Below are 13590 nucleotides of genomic sequence, written 5' to 3' on the forward strand. Positions count from 1 at the left end.
CCCTCTGTCTTTGTGCGGTGCTTTTTGTCTGGCAGGTATTTACTCAGAGAAATTATTGTGGTCTTTTCAAACTGAGATACCAAGGAAACATTGACACTAGAGCAAAAGTGTTGTCTAAAAGTAGTAGCAGCTACCCGCTGTCACTGTCTCAGCTTGTTAGTCACGTAGCCATAATCAAAATCAAACTGAGCTGTCGGGCTTTAAGGTAGGGCCGTGCTTTGCACATATTTTTAGAGCTAACTGTTTGTCCTCTTTTTATATCTACAGAGCCAACAAAAGCAGCTGAGGACACTTTGGCAGGGACTCGGCAGGTGTTTAAAATTTTAATATATCATCCCAACTCCAGAGGAAAACAATGTATGCTGGATGCACAAAGAGAGAGAGAGAAAAAAAAGAAGAAAAAAAAAAAGTTGAACCAGACCTGAATGTTTTATAAGAAGGCTGTGCCTGGAGCATAAGTGAAACTGGCATTAAAAAGAGCAGTGGGAGAGACAGAGCAAGAGGGAGAATGTAGAGAGTTCAGATGTTTCTTCTGATGTGAATATTCAAGTCATTGATCTCAGCAAACGGCAGACGTGCAATAGCACTTATTACGCGCCTTTTTCTACAAAGTTCCTCGCGGAGAAAATCCGAACGCATTAACACGAAGGAAAGAAAAGGTGAGGAACATACAGCTTTAAATTAATCCCCATCTATCTGTCAATAAGCATCATCATCTCCCTGCAGCTCCGCACCTCTTCCCATGATTTTAAATGAGGACTGTGGTTTTAGCGTCTGCATAACTAACCGCATGGGAGCCAGGATACTCTATAATCCTGTGCGTTCATTTCTTTTGTACTAAATTAAGCATCAGAAAGTTATATAAAGCAAGCAGCGTTACTAAGGATTAGCACACTTTCTCATTAAGATGCTGTATGATTATGAACAGGCTTCTGTTTGTTTATGTCACTTCCTGTTAATTCAACACTTTCTTGTCTTCAGTAATGAAAAAAGAACATTCAAAGTCAAGAAGAGATGTGGAAATAAAAAGTTCTATTTTTTTCTGTGCCTTTTTAGGGTGATGTTTACTGGGAATCTAGCTAATGAAGTGTAATAAAAGAGGTACCTGCGCAGCAACAGCTTGGGGTGGTTCTTGCTCTCCAGGTTGCGGTCGATCAGGTCTGACAGCAGGTGTTTGAGGACATCGGTGGCGTACTCCAGTCGCCCCTGCAGCGCAGTCATGATAAGCGAAGCCACGTTGCCACGATCCCTCATGGAGAATGAGCGCTGCATCTCCAGTGTTCGAATGAAGGTGAGCAGGAACACTTTGTTGTTGATGAGCTGACCAAACAGCTTCAGGGCCTTCTCCACGCTCTGCTGGCCATTACCTGACACCTGAATATGACAATCAGAGAGGAACAATCTATTTTTGAAGCTAATAAGTACCCAGCACTGTCCGGTAATAACTCAAATCCTAATGAGCTGAGATGTTTTCAAACTGTTTGTGCTCTTCCGCCTTTATAGTGACCTTGTCTCACACAAAATAAAGATTTTTCCAAAGGCGTTCAACTCCTCACTCATGTTTCTCTTCAGGGAGACCGAAGATCACAGGCGTGGTGGTTAACTGAGAAGATCCTAATCAATTATTGACCTGGGGGTTCTGCCAAAAAGCACTGTGGTCAAAATTAGCCAGTTCATGTTCAAGTCGAATGTCATGCTTTCCTGGTAAGACAATCCAAGCACCAAAACAACGCTTTTTAGTTAGGATTTTGGGTCCTTTTGGCATAAGATTCTAGCATATACTGCCAAGAATATGTAACTTGTTGAGCAGCACTGCAGTAAGAAATCAAAAACCTTTTGATATCCAGCATACTCTGCTTAACAACTGACCTTCTAATGGCCCATACATGGTCAAATCATTGAATGTGAACTACTGAATTAAAGCTGCTTACTGCAAACTATAAAGTTGAACATAAAACATGTAATCTTGACCTATATCAAATGGTGCAGTTTGAAAGAGTTTATATATTTATATAACTTTCTAGTTATATAAATTTCAGCACTTGGCTGAAACCACCGAAAACCACGAGAAGTAGTCTGTGGAGCTTGGCAGAATCCAAGAAGCGTAGAGTTGAGGAGACGTTTTGGTGATAATATAAGAGAGAATCTGCTGCTAAACACTAAAGAAAAGAGAAAGAAAGCATAAGACAACCATCAGGAATTAAAACTGGGGATCAAGCAGGGTGGTGGAGCGCCTTAAAGACAGCTGGGCTTTTTGCGAAACTTCTGTTAGACCAGTAAGTTTAACGTTTCAGTGGTTTTTTCAACTCAGTCTAATGTGACACCGTTGTCACTTTGACTGTTTTGGTAGGTGAACAAACGTATGTGGTAGTTGGCAGTTATTTACAAATTTTGCTTGCAAAGTTTTCTTTTAATGACACACTTAGAGAAAAAAAAAGTTTTTCTGACTGGTCTTTGTGACATTGCAATGAGTACCTTTAAGCTACTTGTCATTTATTGTAGAAAACTGCACCTTTTTCTCTGCTTGTTTTATTACATCCAATATTATTTTACATTCTTCTGGAGAAACCTGGTGTTTACAGTATCTGTCCTGCAGATTTCTTGACTGTCAACCCACCCACATATTAGCTTAAGAAAACTATTATTATTTCTGTCTCTAGTCCCATCCCGCCTTGCATTGTGGCGCAAGTAATAACCTACAAATAAGGTTGTATAATGTATGTCTCTTGTTGTGGAACTCCTTATTTTTGATCCTCTGAACATTCTCTGCCTCCCACACTAAACAAAGCTATTTCCCTGAACTTCTACGGCCCCATGAAGAGGAGCGAAAAGTCTTAAACGGACAGTTTCTATCTCAGTGGAAGAACCCACACTCCTGCTTGAGAAGTGGGAATTACTCACTTCATTACCCCTCATACTGCAGCCACTGGTGGATGAAATAGCAATGTGCTTGGACCCTGTTTTCCATGAGGGAGTTCACATGTGAGGCATGTGTGTGTGTGTGTGTGTGTGTGTGTGTGTGTGTGTGTGCTGCCCAGCATGATTGACTAAGCATGTGTGAGAGACCTCGGTGTAGAAAGGATAACTGGCAGACTGGTATCCTTTTCCCTGTTGAGCAATTTCCTGCTTGTGGAGGTTATCCTACAGTGGGAATACTGATAGAAGGCAACTTTTTCAGTTTTCCTTCTGTCTTTTTTTTAACCTCAGCCTGACTCTCTTTTGCCCTTTTCTTAAAGCATTAGCTGCTTTTGCTTTACAGTCACCTTCGACTCCCTCTCTGGTAGTTACCTCCAGTTCTCTGAGGACGGGATGATCCTCGATGCCAGGAAAGAGGACTCTCATGGCATACGTTCTGTAGTCCAGATGGGGGATTCCGGCTCTGTCGAGGTCACTGGTGAGCTCATTGATGTCTGTCTGCAACTCTGCAAAGGCTGATAGAGAGGGAAGAAGGGAGGAGAGAATACTTGAGAAATGCATCACAGAAATACATAAACTGTTCTTTAATCCCCAAGGAGCAAAAAAAGGGAATCCTTCTTATCTTCCCAGTGTTTACTGTCGCCAAGATGAGGATGACAGAAAGCTCAAGATCATCCTGACGTCAGAGGACTCATTATTTCACATCTCACTCTTAAAAAAAAAAAAAAAGAAAAAAGAGAGCCAACTGTCTCTTACATACAAACCGTCACCTACGCCTCTTTTTTTCCCTGCTCATTTTTATCTCCCAGACAGTAAATTGGCTGAAGCAAAGACCCAAAGATTGTGTCATCTCAGTGTGAGGCTGCAGGTGAGCACTAGTTAATTGGCTCCATCCTGACTGACTCTCGTTCAGGCCCACGGCTCCGTTGCTCGGCTTGGGCACCATTGGGGAGTCTCCCCGCCCGCGGCCTATCACAGGAACAGCAGCAGTCCCCTAACACCCACCTCAAAGCCCCATAAACCTGTCTTAGTCGTCAGCTCCTGGCCTCATGGCCCCCATACACCTGCAGCAACTTGCAGGGGAACCCAGACACCTATCTAAATCCAGCCTGTGAGGCAGGACTCTCTTGGCCACCACTAATGGTTAAAACATTAATCTTCTTCCTTCCCAGGGCTGCTGCTGTGATTCTCCTCCTCTGTCTGACTGCCATTTGACAATTCTTCGCTACAAGTAAGAAAAAAATTCACAGCTTAATAACACTGGGAGAGCTGATCGAGGGGTGGCTGCTGGGGATAATTAATAAGGTCCCCTGTGGCTGATGAAATCCCCTGAACAGTGTCAAACATAGACTTCTGTTTTGCCAGCTTAATGACTGGCCAAAATAACCCAACAATGGCTGAATGTTTTTGTACTATTTAAAAGTGATAACTAGGGGTCAGGCTGAGGTTATTAGCCGTTCTCACCCAGAGCAGAAAGTCATCAGTCAGATTAAATACTGCAACCTCTTTACGCACACAAACACACGGGAGGAAGGGGAGCATCTCCAAGCACATATCTGTCAAATAACAGAGATTTTCCAAATAGGATGGACTATTATTCATTATACAGTTTGGTTCTGACAAAACATGTTTGCAGAGAATTCTTTCAGTAAAAACATACAGTAAGGTGTTTAGGTTTTTGAGCCACCGCCAATGTCTTCACTGTTTTTTTTTTTTTATTTTTTTTCAAAAGTGTGTTTAGTGTTTGAATGAGCCATCGGTCAGTTTTAAAGGGGTGTTAAAGAAATACTTCTTTGGGAACACTCAAGTATAAGAACTGAACAGAAGTTGGAAAAAAGGAGGCAATGTCAAACAAAAGCAATAAAGTAAAACTTTCAAAGGCCCTCATAAAACTCTTCAAAATGACTTAAAAAATTTTGTCTGGCTCTTTGTAAGCAAAATATAAAACACTGAGGGTTGACACAAGACATTTACACAGTATATAAACACACAAAAAACATTACTGCTCCATTTACAATGTAAATACAATGTTATGTGTCTCTTGGTGGGATGTGGAAACGTTTACCCTAACTAGATGATCCATATTCATGCTTTAGTTTGTATAAAAGCCTGTTGCCAGTATTTTAACTACAGCTGAAAGCAGCAGCTTCTGCATGATTTACTGCCTGATGAGGAGGGTCACATGCAGGGCTAACTAACTGAATCTGTTGTGATAAATAACCTGGATGACTCGCTGGCCCAGATTGGGAGAAAATTTCGCTGCATTAGCTAACTGGCAGTAAATTACTGAATGCACAGATATGCACTAATGCTTGTTATGTGATTATAATCTGCTAAATAAAAATGCACTCAAAGCTCCATTCACTTGCATGTTTATAACAGCCTCTTCACCATCCTCAATCTCCCACCAGGCTGCTGCTGCACTCTCCTGATACCAACCTTCTTTGCACTCTAGGGCAACCCGTGACTCCAGGTTGTCCATTTGCATCTGCAAGCGCTTCAGGGTGAGGTCGTTCTCACGCGACTTCCGCTTGTAGGCGATAAGGACGAGGATGACGATGATGAGGAGGAGACCTCCGCCAGCTGCGATGCTTACAATTGCTGGAAGGGTCAGCAGACTGTCAGACATGATGTGCACCACTCCGGGAGACACGTGGACACCTCCTACTTGAACCTGGCAAGAGACAATAACACATAATCACAAACTAAGGCTGTAAGGAATAGCACACAGCTTCGTCATGTTCCGACCAACTCTGTTACGTGTTTGGTACAATACACAACGATTGAACAGATACAGAATGTAAACACCAGGCCAGCGTTTCTGACGTTGAGAGCAAATTAGTTTGGGCCGTGCACTCAATACAAGAGCGGGTAAGTAAAAATAATTGCTGTGGATTTAGTCGGAACCTTTTGGCAGCAAGAGCACACTAACACTGCCCTCGATTTTCACCTTTTTCCTCAGCTGAATGTGCAATAATGAGAACACAAATAATAGTTTAAAGGCCAAATTCTATGAAAAAAAAGGAATGGCTGGAAAATGAGAGGCAGAAAAAGTTAGAAAGAGAGGAAAGTAAACTTGGACCAAGCGTTCATTGAAGGAATACATATTGCTCACAGTCATTCTGAGTTTACACTAAGATCATCTTGTGTTGAGGAATGATGGAGATGGTCATATCTTGAAAATCTTGTTATGCACACATCTCATGCATTATTGTGGGATCTTGTTCAATTCCCCAGGACTCAGAGTATGTGTTGAGAATACATCTCGGCTACTACATTACAAATATTTAGCTCAACTTTTGTAAAATTGACTGAGTTATAGACATATTTGTGTTGTCTAAGGTTGCATAGCTGGGATGGCCAATTTGGTTTAGGTTGATTTCAAAAGATAAACAGTTCAAGATGCACATCCACTGATTATTTTCTGGTGGGTAACAAGACATTTTGATAACAGACTAACTGGGTTGACTAACAGTTTATGCCAAAGCAAGTGTGTGGTGCTTTGAGTACATGTTAGGGATGAGTCTCAGCTACTAACACACCAAGTCTTTGCCCAACATCTGTAAAACTAGCCAAATTTTAACCTTTTTTTTTGCATTTTTGCATTGATTAGCTGTGGTGGTAATCTTGAGTCAGGTTGACGCTAAAAAGAAATCAATTGAAGATGCACATTAATAAATATGTTCTGAAAAAAAAAAAACAAACACACACACAAAGAGAGGCAGAGCAGTACAGAGAAGTACTGACCGAGACTTTGTACTGTCCAGTGAGGTTTGGGGGCTCACACAGTAGCTGGCTCTCAGACACAGTGACGGAGCAGGGCGTTTCTCCAATCAGCACCGTGTAGTTAAGCTTCACCCCTCCTGATGCCGGCGGGATCAGGTTTCTGCCCTACAGGTGTTTAGTGATGGACAGAGAGGTGTGAAATTAGGAGATAAACACAAACACACAGTTCAATAAAAATAAAAAAAAAAGGCTGGCATTGTTGTGAGTGCACAAAGCCAATATGCCACGTGAATTAGATCCACTGACATGGTGAGGCAGTCCATACTGTAGTGATTAGAAACAGCTGCTGATCAGGGGAAATTATTAAGATATTAATCATGATAATCTTTCATCACAATTTGATGTATTTTCCAGAGAAAATATTTAGTGACAGATGTAGCTGAATGCAATGGTCAAGTCTGGATTAATGTTCTCTTTGCTACAAGAATCACATTTGTCTCTTAGTAAACAAAAGGAACAATAGCACTTAAACACAAAACTTAAGCACAAAAACACACTGGCATCTTGTTCAGAAGACATTACGAATGTGACTTAATCACACTGAGGCAGAAAGGGACAGAAGGAAAAAAATCTAAATTGTCGTTCAATTTTAAGAAAAGGACATACAAATCTTTAAAAATAAATCTTTACCTTTGTAATATTCTTTTGTGTTTTATAAGTTATCCTATGGCAAACCAACAGTCATTATCACCACACAGCCTCTGAATGATGTTTTGTTTGTAATTTCATTGTTAATGTAGATGAGAGAATTTGTTCAAGAATTTTGTTAGATTACCCTTTAGACTTTGCTTTCATAAGACTGTCACTCAACCTCAAACAATGTTTTAGTGCAAGGTGTGTGAGCCTCTTATTGGCTGTTTTAACCAGCCCAGCTCCGTAGGTTGGATGAGTTTATAATGCACTCAGCACTTCCTTCTCCAAACCTGCATAAGGACACATTGTTCTGGGATGTTTGTTTTTAACTCCATTAGATGGGCACTGTTGGGTGTCTTCCTAATCAAGCTGAGGGAAGGGAATGTCTCTCCCTTCTCATTGCCTCCTACAGCCTGATAGCCAGAGGAAGCTCTGCTGAGTGATCTCGGCTGCTACAAAGCCAACTGGGACTTCTCATGTCTTCTGCAAGTGACACCAAACATTTAACTTTTTTTGTACACGTTTGAGCTGCAGTGAAGAAGCAATCAGTCATGTTTAATTTTGTTGAACTGAGCTCTTCAGCTCGATTCTGAGGACACAGGAGTGTTCTCCCCTATTTAAGGATCCACACCAGCTACAGAACATTCTAAATAGATATTTATGGAAACATGCAGCCACAGCCAACTTGAAATGGAGGCTGACCAGTCTTTCCTGTTAAGCAGCAGTGACCAGGCATCTTATGGGAGTCTCACCCACTCCTGTGTCCTCAGAATCGAGCTGAAGAGCTCAGTTGAGACGTGCAACAACCATCCTCCACGCTGGCTAGCTGAGACCCAGGACAAGGGCTTGCATTAAACAGTTATTGACTGTGTTCTTATAGTTTGTGTCCATAATATCAGAATTTTATAATCACTCGGCTTGGTAACAATCAGACTCATTAGTAAAACAATACTTCTTTCATTTTGCTTTTCTTTAACTAAATAGTCAGCTTCCCTACTCTCTCATCCTACATAATGCTTGAACAGATTAAATTGAATTCACATTTTGGAATCAGAAAGTCCCATTCATGATTCATCATTCTAATCGCCCCCCTTTGGCACAAAACTTACTGGAATCACTCATCCATAACTCATCCCTTGATCTGTACGTAATGAAAATTTGTAAATAAATTCCATTTATACTTAAAATAAGGTTGTCTTCCAGTTTCCCACATGATTTTAGGGCCCTTCAACTAGCTTGAGAACCCTAAGAGTGGCAAGAATGAACTGAGTGCCACTATCCTGCATGTTTTACTAGTTTCCCTGCTCCAAAACACCTGATTCAGTGGTTACATGACCTCTTCAAGTTCTGCAAAACCCTATTAATCACCCATTGATTCAAATCAGGTGTGTTGGAGCAGAGAAACAAGTAAAACCTACAGGATGGTGGCCCTCCAGGACAAAGGTTGGCTACCTCTGGTCTAAGCTAAGAGTAACTTCCAGTATTAATGTCGGTGGTGTTTATGCTTCCTTTCCTACTCACACTAAAAAGAAGAAGTCAGAAAGGAGTGAAGAGTTGCTTTGGTGAATCTGTGTGTGGTATCAAACGCTAAATGATCTAGATGCATTTAGGCCTGTCGTGATAAACAATAAATCAATTAATCGCATTTGTGCTTTTGTCGCTGTTTTTTTTTTTTTTTTCACTTTTTGTTTATAAAATTTACAGTTTTGCCCGTCTTCTCTATATAAAACTAATGATTATTATATTTTGAAGGGCAATATAGTTTACAGACTTAATAATCCGTACTGTTTTGGTTGAATGTAGTTTTTATTTCCATTTATTTTAATTTTTTTGTATTTAGTTTTTATTTAAGTGCATTTTTTGTTAACAGAGACTGAGAGTCCATTTTATTTTTGTTTTTGGTTGTTTGGTAAATTATTTGTTCCAGTTCCAGTGTTAAGTGTTTTTTGGAAAGTAAAGTTTATTAATCTTTGAGAGGATGTACTTGCACTATTATGTTATTATCATTACATTGGATTAAAACAGTCTCCAAACAATATATCGTTTATGGCAATAATTTCTGAGACAATTAATTGCCCAGCAAAATTTGTTATCGTGACAGGCCTAGATGCGTTCACATTTCCTGTTCTGTACCTTGAGAATGATTGGTGAGCCTGGCTTTTGCTCCAGAATCCCTGTGGTGCTGAGGGGTTCAAAGTAAGGGTTTGGATAGTAGAGGAGGTTGGTGTTGTTGTAGACTAGCAATGCTTGGACATTGTTGAAGATGAAGCCGAACTCGTCCGCATGTTTGACCGTGTCCAGACCTGGATGGTACTCTGCCAGCAGGGAGGGAGCGAGGCAGCTCATGCTGGTGGTGTTCAACACTTTGCACACCTGGGGGAGAAGAAACACAAGAGAAACTTTTTTTTTCCCCCTGATGCAGCAGTGTTGTACTGAAACTGTGCATGTTACACAATGATGCTCAAAGGAACCTGAGAATCAAAATGTGATTTAACCATCCAGGATAACCTAAGCCGTGATCTTAAATGAAATACAGTGTTTTCAATACAAACGGTAAAGGAAAGTCACCAGCCCAATAATTGACACATAAAATCCCAGTTCCTTTCAGAGAAAGGGATTTACTTTCTGCCCTTAAATCCATCTTTATTGCAGAGGAAGCCTCTATAAAACTAGAAATAAATCGCTGCTATTGCCTCACTGTAAAACACTTGAGGACAACAACCACAAAAGATGGAGGACTCGCTCCTCTGTCTCCTCAGGTAAAGGTTGAGCTACGGCTCTTTTATTACTTCTCCCCAGTTCGCCCAGACCTATCTTCCATCCATCCTCGCTGGCTCAGCTGCAGAGGGAGAAGGGAGAGAGGATTGATTGCTGCGTAGCACTCTGCTTGCAGAAGTTTTTTTTTTAATCTCCTTTCACTCCCCCTAGCTTCCTCTCTCTAGGGAAGAAACTTAATTAGAGGTAAATATCATCAAAGTTGGTGAATGCTAGCAACTATCATGCCTCGTACCTGTTGTCTGCTGCTGTGGACAAAGCAAGAGGGATCGATGCAAACTTATCTGAGTAGGGTACACCAATTGGATTTGCCAGTGTGGTATAAGCTGTGCCACAGGAGCAGAATTGAAGAAAAGAACTGACATCTTTACTCGCTCCCTCTTGGATATAAACCACAGGGTTTAGAAGTTTTTACAGGACACTGAGTTTTAATCTTAAAGGCATCTTTCAGTCATTTTAATGTGGCGTTTTGTGGAAAAGTTAGAAACAAAGATGAGTTTACCTGTGATATAGATCTTTGACTTGCCTCAGTTTGGAGTTGAAACAGAGTTTAGGTTTGACGGGATGGATGAGCTAAAGGCTAGTCCGACTGCAGCGATTAACCAAAGTGGATGGCATTTTACATCACTGTCAATTTGACATTACACAATCATTTACGTGGAATTGTCTCTGTAATTGTAAGCACAGACACCAGCAGTAACAGATAGTTATAGCCTTTCTGGTCCTGCTTGGGGAAATTTATAATAGTTTTGTCTGAACACCATTAAGGGGTGTGGAAATACTTAAATAGCTTTCCAGTGTGCCACTATGATATTTTGAATATTGGAGTTGTTTTGTTTAGGAAGTGAGCCACCTTGAACTAGTCACTATTAGCTCATCAATACGGTGATCCAAAGTGGATCTGGCCATCTTAACACAACTTTAACTGTCAAAGTTTTATGAAGATTAATGCAAATGCTAATATATAGGCATTTACACCACTATCAGTTTTGCATTACACTGTTATTGTGGCAGGAATAATGTAATATTCCTGCTGGAAGTGTCTAAAGGTGAACAGGAAATGCTACAGCTAGCTGCTATCTATTTGCACTTGTAAGTACCAATAGAATTCCAGGTAGATAAAAAAAGCATATATTGCAAAACTGACAGTGTTGTAAAGGCTTATAAAATAATAGTGTTTGCGTAAACCACCATAAAAGTTTGGAGATTGATGCTACTTAAAGATGGCAGCTTGTCTATTTTGTTCCAAATTGAGTTCAAAAAGCTATCTACAACAGGTAAGATGTTTCTCATTCATAGGTTTTCCACAGAACCCCACTTTAGGCCTATTTAAAGTGAGACAACACTATAGAGGCTTATACGGAAACATTAAAAAATAGCTTATCCTTACATTTTTAAAAGTTGAACAGATTTATCATATCTTAGACTGACTTTAGGATGACTAATTTTCTGCCATTTAAACTTTAAACCTTTCATTTTTATTAGAGAGCTCTGTATGATTTAAAAAATAATGCTATTTTGGAGTAACAGCTCTGACAGTCTGCGCTGCTACTCTGACTGCTTAGAAACAACTTTCCCTAGACTTGTCTTTTTTTTTTTTCTTTCACATCCCACTTTTACAACTGGAGCACATGATGGGAGCGAGAAGACTTTTTCTTTAACATATAGCACAAGCAGATAGGCCCCCTGACACACTTTCACCAAGTTAAAGTTCTGTGAAACCCCATTAATGACTGGAAAGTTATAAAAAGAGATGAGAGTTAATGAACATTTTACACAAGCTTTAACGGACGCTGCTTCACAGAAAAGCAGAAGTAATTAATATAATCTGAAACAGATTGTTCCAGAGCCACAAAAAAATGAGACACTTATACTCTTATTTGTAGCCAATTAGTAGAACAAAACACATTGCAAATTATTACATTTTGTTTCCTTTAATGCGGATGCAGCCTTAAGGACTACATGGTTTGAAAATATTTTATCTAACATGGCCATCCGAGTTGTTGTAGCTGTTTTGTGGGACATATGTTGAGAGAGCTTCATGTTGCAGGACGCTTAAACAGGACCAGTGAAGCAGTCAAACAGTGTCTTATTTTGATGAGTAAAAAGGCACTGGAGGTTTGCCGGTTAAAAATCCTCAGGTTAAGCTCGCCACAAGCTTTTTTCCTTGCTGTTGGCACACTGATGTGTTATATAGACAAGCCCAGATGCTCCGGCAGCATCCTTGTGACTGTTACATTGGAACAGCAGGACATTTGCAAGTCAACTAAAGCTCCGACTACCATCTGCTCTGCCGGAGATGGATACTTTCCTCCACCTCCCTCCCTCCCTGCACTGTCCTTGCACTTTCTCAATTTTGTTCTGATTTTTTTTTTCCTCCTTCACCGAGACCTGTCAGGAGAAAAAAACAACAACACCAAAAAAAAATTAAATAAAAAAAAACTGCTACCATCATCATGTAGGATGGTTTCCAAGATTTCTCACTGGCAGGTCAAAAGAAAAAAAAAAACTGCTGTGAGCCTTGTGCACAGCTACATGGGACAGGATAAAGAAAATTGCTTATTTGGGTTTGTCTTTCGTGGTCAAGGCAATGAATATTAAAACAAAAGAACCCTTATGTATGACTTCTTTCCTTCAACGTGACGTCCTTGTCGCTTTGTTCTTCTATTCCCAAAATTTCAAAACACCTTTTCTTCCATTTCTTTCCATTTTATTTTATTTTATTTTGCAAATAAGTTTTACATTTTTTTCTCCGGCACATCCCAATACATTTCAATCTGTAGTGTCAAAAACAAATCTTACAGTAGTACATCTATTCCTCCGAGCAATGTAGTGTGCAAGGCTCCACATTGTTGGTGAAGTGATGAAGAGAATTGATAAAGTGAATTGAGGTCAACAGAAAGAGAAAATAATTGGAATTGCTGCCTCATCTGTCTTCTTCCTCTGCGGTTGGAGGGAGCCGGGCTGTTTTAAGGCAGCACCGCTCCAACCCCTCTGGCTGAATACATTACAATGATCTACTGTGTGGCTACAGCCCACTCAATCATGCAAAGGTCTCTGGCCAGGGGAGCGGTGAGAGAAAGTGAAGGAGAGAGTCGGCTTGGAGAGCTGTGCGTAGGAAAAATGTGAGGGGGTTCATGGAGTCAAAGGTCACCTAGAGGCTAAGATTTGATATTTAGTCTCGAGCTGTTTGGCTGTTCATATATTTCGTTACTCCTACAATGGATCTATTTTTCTGCATCCCTGTTCTAAAAAAAAAATCCTCCACCAACTGCTAAATAGTCTAAACTCAGCTCCAATCCATCACTCTAATTTCTATGAAGTATCTAAGGTCGATGAGAAGAGCCAGTGTTTTACTTTACTCTGCAATATGTTCCCCAATAAAAGTGACACAACTATTATCTGTTTTTCTATTATGTTGTCATCTTCATGTGACTACACTGTACATTCAAATATATTCATGAGCGCTTTTTTTATTTA

At 40.3% G+C, this 13590-nt stretch overlaps 1 protein-coding gene across 3 annotated transcripts in view; it reads right to left on the minus strand.

The window, feature by feature from the left end:
* The window catches only part of plxna2 (plexin A2), a 226970-nt gene that overhangs the window by 34396 nt on the left and 178984 nt on the right, over positions 1-13590 (minus strand). For all 3 annotated transcript variants that reach the window (XM_017419193.3, XM_017419192.3, XM_037976969.1), the window contains 5 exons: positions 9469-9708; positions 6664-6807; positions 5356-5590; positions 3289-3431; positions 1106-1374 (listed from right to left, as the gene is read on the minus strand). In XM_017419193.3, coding sequence (XP_017274682.1) covers positions 1106-1374; positions 3289-3431; positions 5356-5590; positions 6664-6807; positions 9469-9708 — 1031 coding nt within the window. The remainder of the gene's footprint in view (positions 1-1105; positions 1375-3288; positions 3432-5355; positions 5591-6663; positions 6808-9468; positions 9709-13590) is intronic.

This window comes from Kryptolebias marmoratus, linkage group LG8, assembly GCF_001649575.2.
Source record: "Kryptolebias marmoratus isolate JLee-2015 linkage group LG8, ASM164957v2, whole genome shotgun sequence".
Taxonomy (NCBI): Eukaryota; Metazoa; Chordata; class Actinopteri; order Cyprinodontiformes; family Rivulidae; genus Kryptolebias; species Kryptolebias marmoratus.